The sequence below is a fragment of the Pseudopipra pipra genome, chromosome Z, assembly GCF_036250125.1.
Source record: "Pseudopipra pipra isolate bDixPip1 chromosome Z, bDixPip1.hap1, whole genome shotgun sequence".
Classification (NCBI taxonomy): Eukaryota; Metazoa; Chordata; class Aves; order Passeriformes; family Pipridae; genus Pseudopipra; species Pseudopipra pipra.
In genome coordinates this window covers 70,709,500-70,718,944 of record NC_087581.1, presented here as the reverse complement: position 1 = coordinate 70,718,944, position 9,445 = coordinate 70,709,500, and the positions used below count along the sequence as shown (strand labels likewise).

The 9,445-nt window shown below is 37.1% G+C and overlaps 1 protein-coding gene across 6 annotated transcripts in view; it reads right to left on the bottom strand.

The window, feature by feature from the left end:
- Nucleotides 1-1,424: 1,424 nt before the first annotated feature.
- The window catches only part of CDC42SE2 (CDC42 small effector 2), an 87,352-nt gene continuing 79,331 nt past the window's right edge, over nt 1,425-9,445 (bottom strand). For all 6 annotated transcript variants that reach the window (XM_064641537.1, XM_064641540.1, XM_064641538.1 and 3 more), the window contains 3 exons: nt 8,419-8,520; nt 3,821-3,938; nt 1,425-3,377 (listed from right to left, as the gene is read on the bottom strand). In XM_064641537.1, coding sequence (XP_064497607.1) covers nt 3,840-3,938; nt 8,419-8,520 — 201 coding nt within the window. In that variant the 3' untranslated portion in view covers nt 1,425-3,377; nt 3,821-3,839. The remainder of the gene's footprint in view (nt 3,378-3,820; nt 3,939-8,418; nt 8,521-9,445) is intronic.

Here is a 9,445-nt window from a genome sequence, read left to right as displayed (position 1 = left end):
CTCACATAAATGCCTAAATACCTACAAATTAATCCACCTTTTGTATGACAGCTCAGTCATTCATTAATGTGTTTATACCAATCTGCAGCATATTTAAGAAAGCAAGCTTGGTATTCAGCAAATTATTGCCAACTAAACCAGTACTCTCAGTTTTCTGGGCTTAATGAGAAACCTACTTGAAGTCTGATCTCATAATTTCTACTGGCTTGTGTGAAGGCAGAAAATTATGTCTTGTGTAGTGGTGATAGACAGAATTACCAGTGATGGCAGAAATGAATCATGCTGCCTGAGGTTGGCTGACTCTTGGTGATGATGTGGTTGACTTTCTGGCAACACGTTCAGCATGCTCTGTGCCCCCCAGCCAAACAGAATAACCTGGACAAAGCTAGTGAGCCAAATACATTAGAAAGAGAGATTCCAAAATGCAGAAGAACTCCTTCCAGTGGACATATGCACAGCCACAGGGGGAGCTAAACTTTGTCACTAGGTGGAATGTTCTGTGGATTGTTTTTTTTTGGTGGTGTGCTTTTTTTTTTTTTTTTTTTTTTAATTCAAAAAGCTTGATGCTTTTCCACAGCTAGGCTGAGCTACCAACCTTCCCCATAACAGATTATTTCTGATCCTATGACACTCGCTCCCATGCTTACTCTGGACAAGCATTAAGAAACTGATTCAGGTCAGAACTAACCAATTTGGCCATAAACTCCCAACATTTACTGTAGGTTAGTACCCAGTTCAGACACATCTTTGTAGACAGTCCTAAGGTTCTATAGCCTCAACAGCTAAAGAAAAGAACTCTCTAGATGATTGATATCTCATGCCTTTATCTCTATTTCCCTTTAGGAACCTGCTTCCCATTTAGGCTTTTTATTTCAACTGGCAATTTAATGAACTTGGCATGAGCTGAAGAATTCATTATCAGTTTTTAAAACAATTTAGCATGAAATTTCATGCAGTAAATTATCGCTTAAGGAATTGACTTTGAGAGTGTCAAATATAAAAATTAACTGAGCCAAATACAGAGTAGACAATATTGTGCCTTGTAGGTATTTTTAATGCAGATGAGCATATTATGGTGACAATGAAGTCTTCTACTGATCACCACAGTAATCTGCATCACAATCAGGAAAGTGACACACACATGAGTTCCAGTCAAAAGGAAAGATTTCCAATGTATTTTTTAAGAAACTTTTCCTTCCTCGGGATACATGCTAAATCAATCCAACAATACTGCTGATAAAATTATGGCTTAATCCACTTGGCAGTAAAATGGTCAAGTGACATGAAAAAGACTCAAGCCTGGAAATTATTGACAATAATACCCTACTCTTCAGAGAATCTTTAACATTAATTTATCTGTAAGATGCAAGTGTTTTTCTAAAGGAAATGTACTTTATGTAAAAGAAAAAAGGTAGTCCACCAACTGAAAGAAAACATTTATTGAATCAAAGTCAATACTTTCCTTTTAATATCTACAAGCCAACACTGAACTGACTTTATTCAAGAATGAACACAATGTACAAAAAAAGTATGTCTGTTATAAAAATATGTCAATTCTTTTTCCTGGCTTTTGAGCTGAAAACATTTTGGCAAGTGCAAGATAGGTTTGGCAAGCAAATTTAAGCTGCTATTACCAGTAACAAAGATCAAATAATTTTGTAATAATTTTGTAGTATAATTAAGAGTCATTGATAAAGTGGCATTGGAAATATTAACCCCTAAAAAAAAAATATATCACTGCACTGCCATGTGTTTATGCAGCCAGACAACTGAACATCTCGATCTTCTGTCATCAGGAATCAGTACCTTTATCAGTGAACACTATCCAACCTAATTTGAACTATTCAACCAGATAAGTGACATCTACCACTGAAATACAACTTAGGGAAGGCAAACTACCTCCATGGCCCACGTATTTTACGTGTTGTTTATGAACAGAGAGAGGAGATTAGGTAGGTTCAGAAATGTTTAAATCAACCAGACAGCTGTTGCAACGTGAAATCAGGGAAATGATGGAAATAGAATAAAAAAATCATTTATGACAACAATCTACATGCATGTTTGCATATAAAAATGGATCTGATTGAGCTCAGTAATGCCTTATTTGATGGGATGTTTTGGGGTTTTTTTTCACATAAAAATTTCATGTAACCAGGACTCAAATCTTTGATGCCTCTCAAACCACCAACAAGGAGCAAAAAAAGGGACCATTTACAGAGATAATCTGAAAACAGTGCAGTATTAAAATGCAGTTTCACAACATATAAAAGAAACATGCTTCGGAACCTGAGCAAAAGGCAATTTACTGACTTAATAAAAAGTCACCCTGTGTGTTGTTTTCATTGGCACCTGTTCTGCCAGATTAGTATGTTGCTCTTAGCAACTTCCATGGCCCCTAAATATTCAGTACACAGAAACTGCCAACTACTTAGAAAGGTCTACTAAACTTTTCAGCTAATATTGCAGGCAGTCTGACATGCTGCTACTGGAAATGACCGTACAGCTTAAAATTAAGAAGAACTGTAGAAAGAAAAAGAAGCAGCCAAACATGTTGCTCTTCTTTTTAAATAGACTAAAGCAATCCCACAACACTTAGATACGGTACTACACTGGTTTACAGTCTCAAGGTCAGCTCTTTCAAAATAAATATACCGAACATTTACAACAAATGCCTCATGAATGCAAGTTCTCTCTTTATTATTTCAAGGCCAGTTGTGTGAAAACTAAAATAAAGACATAACTCTGAAGCAGCTAAGTTACAAGTCCTTTTTCAGAAACAGGCATGACTTGGTGCCACAGCAAAATTTTTCACATCTGCAGTAAGCAATTTTTTTTTTTTTTCTCTTTTAGCACCAAGCAGGCCACCACACAAAGCAACCTCACAAAGCATGCGGTCATCTACTCTGCTGATTTTGTACGAAATAATTACTTGTGCTTGCAAGGTCCCAGACCTTTCAAAAATGGGCGTGAACATCAGGTGATTGAAGACATTAATGGAAACTCTAAATTACTCGAGTGGAGGGAAAAAAAGATTAAAACACTATAAAGCAACACGGTGTTGTGCATTAGTATCTGTGAGGAACGAGGAAAGCTAAGGTTGGTGCTTTAATTTGCCTTAAAACAAACAAAAAAGTGAAAACCAATCCTAAACAGCTCTACATCCATGATACTGGTAGAGGCCAATGCGTGCATGCCACTGAAAGGCACAGTTGGACCAATCTGATAAATGGCATCATCAGAGCAAAACAGCAACTTTTCACTGGACTAATCACAAAGGGTGAACAATGAGCCATCACTTCTCTTGTCATGAGCACAGAAAGCAGTCACCAAGGCAAAAGAGAGGACACAGGAAAGAAGACACAGGAATTCACATAAACCTGAAAGACAGAAAACACGTTATTAAACCGAGTTTTGAGCATTCTGAGTAACAATTTTCCAACTGTAACGCTGCTGTTCATTGGTTTAACACCACACTTTAACATTAACATTTTATGGAACCATTGCAAAATCCCTAATCATATACTAGCATACTTCTGAGATGATTTGTTTTACAACTAACTTCACTTGCAAAGATTAGTCTACAATATCATTTTTGGTTAAAACAGGCTTAAGGGACAGACTGATACAGTCAGAACAATCTCTTGTTCATTGTGTAAAGAAATTAGCACATTTACACACTGTCAAGTTTTTTACTCAGAAATGGATTTTAAAATTGGTCATCATAAAGACACAGCTTTTTATAGGCAGCTAATTATGGAGTCGCATGATTGTTCTTCCTACCTACTCTATCAGTGCCTAAAAAACACAGTGCAATACTTACTGGAAAAGTATCCCCAAGGTTATCCTGCCTTCGTATCTACGAGCTGCATTTGAACATTTGCAGACATGCCACCTCCATAGCCTCCCTTGGATTGCATTTGGTTCTGAATTGAGCTGACCTGGAGACAGAATGGAAAAGGGGAACAGAGGAAAGAAGAAAGACAGTGAGCTGTGGCATCTTCTTGCTTCCAGTTTTGTTTCTTCTTGTAGGTTTAGTTTTCAAGTGCTCCTTTAACAGTACAGCTACATTACTTTTGCATGAAGGTATGTGCAGCAAAGGCTCGCTGGAATTCTAACATCTGCACATAGCTCAGCAGGAGAGATGGAAGGACTGGTGCTGAGGCAGAAGTTTTTCCTCTCTCCCAAAGAAAAGTGGCTGATTCAGGCTTTCACTGACCCACTTGATGAATCAAAAAAATAAATATAAAAAAATTCAAATATCTTACTGGCATTGACTCCACCTCGCAAACTATAATTCATCTTGTTATATGGAAAATGTTCTTTGGCAAGTATGATAAACCAGAGAAGTTAACACCATTATGTTAAAAATATAACAGACAACTTTCAAATATCTGGATAGTATCTGCACTGTACAGCTAATTTCAGACTATTGAAATAGGGATAAAACAGGACTTTCTAAATCAAAAAGGACCTTTTTGTTTGTGGAATGTTTTTGATTTATCTATTTATGTAACAGCACACAATGCTTTCATTGATTGCTACTGATCCTTTAAATGGAAGGGCATTTATTATTCAAATCATAGTCAATCTGAACTTCCCTGAAAATAGCTTATTTGAGAGTATTTTTGCCGGGTGCAAACAAATACATAAAGACATGCCCTTCATGACCCCAGGACATGCATATCCCACTATGACTTGCACTGCCTCTATCAACAAAAAAAAAAAAAAAAAAAAGGGAATCCATAATTCTTTCCTGCTTGTGTTGCATGAGACAAAATAATCATGTCCAAGTGCCTGCAGGAAGACAACTAGAACCTTAAAGGTTTGGCCTTTTTCTGTCTGCACCCCAGAGCACACATAACAACCACACAATGAGCAGAAAACAGCATTCATGCAAGGCCACGCCTGCAGGGCACCACTTGCAATTATTTCATGTATGCTCCTTAGCAGAGACATAAAATCATCACTGGAAAGCTGTATTAAAACAGCACAGGAGGAATATTTCCAAGTAGCTTGCACAATATTTTCCCTGTCTACAAAGACAAAAGAAGTACATCTTTTTTTTTTTTTTTCCCACAGCACAGCAAAACACAAGCACACATAAAAATGAATCTGCAGAACTCTCTTCCACACAGTTTTTCAAACCTGTGTGATGAAAGAGCCTGTTTTTTTTGATCTTTATCTTCAACAGCATGGCATACTGCAATGCTACGCAAAAGGTTGTGTTTTTACGTATTTAAGCAGTGCAATGCAAAACCATCTTCCACCTTGGCCTTTTGCTAAAATAAGCGATACATCTGCAGCAAAGCAATATTACCATCCCAATTTTCTTCAGGGAAAAGCCAATACTCAGAGCCAACACTCTAGTGCATCTGACATCAGAGACCACAAATTCCGTAAGGAAGTGTGGAGAACTGCAGTCACACTCATGGATGGGGATGTGTTTAATAACTTTCACATTTCACCAAGCTGCTCTTCTTCTTCACCAAGCATCTTCTGTTGCCCATTGAAACAAAGGAGTTTGACTTTAATAGTTTCTCTTTTTTTCCTCAGAAAATGGTTAATGTACATGTAAATGCATTCAAAAGAGTGACTTCAGGACGTTTGTTAATTTCATCTCAATGAACCCTGCCTCCAGTGAAAAAGAACTAGGAAAGCCTCCAGGCCACATCACCTTTCAGCCTGACAACTTGCCTAGAGGACTTTAAAATTTCTGAGAGCAGCAAATCAACACAAATTGCAAGGCTAAAGCGTAAATTTTTATGAGTACTTCTTCCAAAGGTTAGAATAATTTCCCTGGTTCCTGAGTCACACACATAAATGCTTGTGTTAGTGGGTAAGGAACTATCGGTCTAAAATGCAGAGGTTGTTGCACTTGAAGCAGAGAATGCAAGAAATTAAATTTGACTGCATTAGCACTTCTGTGGCTATTTTGTATATGAAAATCTTTGTAGGAGACATACAGTGTTAAAAACTCTGAACAAAAAGCAGGTCTAACTGCAGAAGCAGGCATATAGGATGGTATTCTTCCTCAAGAACCCTCCTTTTGAGGCAATTTGAGCTGAAATCAAACTAATTTTTTATTCTTTCCCAAATATGTCATTGCCTTTCTTTGATGATACACAACAGCAAGGCTCTTTTCTCTTATGTTTAATTTAGATGGGATAAGGATTTGGAAGGGAAAGATCACCAATTAAAGATCATACAAACTGTTGTGCTGCTTATGTGTCTCATTAATTTCCTTCTTTCCTTTTCTTTCCCACCCTTTTAGAAATAGGAAATAGCACAGATGGACCTTGAGGAAGAAAACAATTGAAAACTACACAAAAATACATTAAATCAAAGACTAGACTGAAGAACATGAAGCAGAAGAAGAAAGCAGGAGATTTCACCACGGAGTATGAAACTAAAACAGGGAAGAAAGGGATGGGAATGAAAAAGAACCAGTGCACAGGGGGCTGCTGCTGTTTAAGTGTACCTTTGACAAAGGAATGAGGCACTCTACAGAGAGAGCAAACAAAACAGCCAAATAACTCAGCAGTCAGAAAACTACTCACGCAAAATCATAAGGATATGTAATGAAGAATAATGCTGATGAAAAAAGCCACAGAGCAGACAGAAAGTGGATGAAGAAGTGAATTTATATGGGAAATTGTAATTAAATTGCAGGTATTTTCCTAGGGTATTTAGAAGAGAGATTCCTGAAGGAGCATAATCTCCACGCTACAAGTGAAAACTATGCAGCAGAAAAAATATGTGGAGGTTAACATTGCAGTCTTGGAAATTACACTGCAAAGAATGAACATGGAGACCACCACAGCAGAGGCAGAAAATAGGCAGTGTGAAAAAGTAGAGATTTGAGTTTCTGGAGCAAGAGAGGGGGAAAAAAACCCGCTAATTTTTTCATACAGATACTTTCTATCTGGGATCAGAAAAATCCCTCTGTCCACTGATGCACCACGTTATCCAAACAGAAAAAAAAGTGAGAGAAAGAGCAAGTTATGAGCATTCAAAATGAAAAAGTCTATGCAGAGAAACAACAATAATTACGTACTATCTGGAGATAAATTGAAATGCCAGGCAAAGGTGAGGGCAAGCAGGGGGAAAGTGTGAGGTGAAAAAACAAAGCTTCGGGCAAGTGCCACAAACCTCACGAGGCAGCTCAGCTGTGAGAGTGAAGAAGGTTCCCCCAGGAAAGATAATAAATATTTTAAAAGCAAAAGCCATGCTTAAGAAAAAAAAAAAAAGAAAACTGCTCAGTTTATTATCACTTTATTATTTCAATTTGAAATGCTTTAAATGTTAATGTAATACATTGGAACAAATAAGTAATTAGCTGTACCTAAATTCTATCAAGTTGAAGCTGTTTGGCATTTAACTTGCTCACAGATGTTTAGCACAAATCACTTTCAGTCCACTATGTTGTTTCAGGGAAAACGTAGTGTATTGTTTGTTATGTCAAATTTTCTAGCTTTGCCCTTCCCCATTACATGCTGAGTTACAAAAGTTTTTGTCCAATCTCAGTAAGATCAATTTAAACTAGTTGAAACTACAAATGACCTCACTTGCCTGCAATAACACCCTTCTCTTTACAGCTCTGCTCTCTATTCTGATACTTCTGACAGAGATTTTTCTTCTCTTTTGTCAACAAGTATTTTTCATCTCCAACCATGTTTTCCTTTAAAAAGGATTATTAAAGTCAAGACGTGTTTGTCACCATTATCTACATACAACCCTTTTCTATATATATTTGACCTTAAAAACAGATTGACATTGAACAGAAATTTGAAGCCGTGCAAGATAACTCTATTTCCATAATCATCATCTTAGCCTCTGATTTTCACTTTCAGAGAGAAGAAAATATTTCTTGTTCCTATCACCTACAGGAAGCCACAAAACCTCACCTGTGACATTGCTTCCTCTGGAAATAATTCACACTGCAAAGAAGGCTACAGAATATAGAAAAACCTCAACAAGAACACACACACACAAAAAATGTGTTTGCACTACAAACAAATGTAAGCTACAGTTTTACATGAACTATATTTAAAACAGCTTAAAGCATTTAAGGCAGTAAATGTGGTCAGTTGTAAGACACAAAGTTTCCCATATAATACTCTAGCATATTTTCAAATGCACCTCTATTTTGGTTCACGCATGATGTCAGAATAAATTTTTAATTTAGAGAGTATTCTGCACAATTTATACAGCATCTAAAATGCACTGTCAATAAATACAGGAATTAAAAAAATTATATTCCATATTCTTGAATGCAACTGTTTGGGACTTGGAATTAAAACGCTAGCAGGTTGTTTCACACACGTTATAGTGGAAAGACTCATTGCTTCAGCAACAATATACATATACTGCTCCTATGTTCTGCTTAATATCAAATTATGTTCATGTGCTCCCACTTACTGAATTCATCCCACTGAATAGATCTCCTGATCCTACATGAGCTGTGTGGACGAAGTTTGTTGGCTCCCCAATCATGCTCCGATCAATCCGTCGTCGCCTTTTCTGAAAGGAAGGTAAGGAAAGTATCCAGCTGAGATTCATTGCAAAGGCAAAACCAGTGTGTGTCATAAATGCAGAAGTTAACCCTCTATAGGATATTGCATATACTGTAACATACTTCCATAGAGTCAGAAAGCAGGGACCAAATTCTGACGTTAACCAATTACACTGCTGTAACACTGTCCTTCGTTTTTATTTGGAGGATGTAAAGCAGATGTTAGACAAGCACTGATAGCACTCCTAACATTTAGGCCAACAAAACATTTGTAAATAACCTTACTAAATTCTGCAGTTTATTAACCAGTATTTGTGATGTTTCATGCAATAACTTCTGCCTATATTTGTATCTAAGTCATGGTAGGACAGATGGAATTTGAGGTTTAGTCATTCAAAACAAGAATCAAAGAACAAAGAGCATTAGAATAGCCCATGAAACCACTAACTTACAGAATTTCTGATTTGCATGCCATGGGCACTTATGCTACTATTTGTAATATACTTCATAGTGATGTTCAGAATAGTTCCTTGATTTTGATAAGGGTTAGTTGCATATCTTCACTGAACTCTGAAACCCCTATACACAAGACAACTTTCAGTCTGCATTCTAGAGTGTGACCTGAAGGGGTACACTGGGGTAGTAGGGCAAAATGTCAGATCAAGGGACTCTTCAGACTCCTGTACCGTAAAACAGAAGGCAAGAATTGCTTAACCTCTGCTTCTGATTTCGCCGAGTCACAGCTTTGTTTTTTATTAACATAATAACAAGCATATAAAAAAATTAGAGGCAGCAAAGGCTTCCTCTAATTAAACCTGCTTTGGTTACCTGCCTCCAGCTAAGCATTGCATCTAAAGGAACAAGACAAGAAAACCCTATCCTCCTTTCTTAGGCCAGAGCCAGGGAGTTGACACAGAGCAATCCATGCAGTGT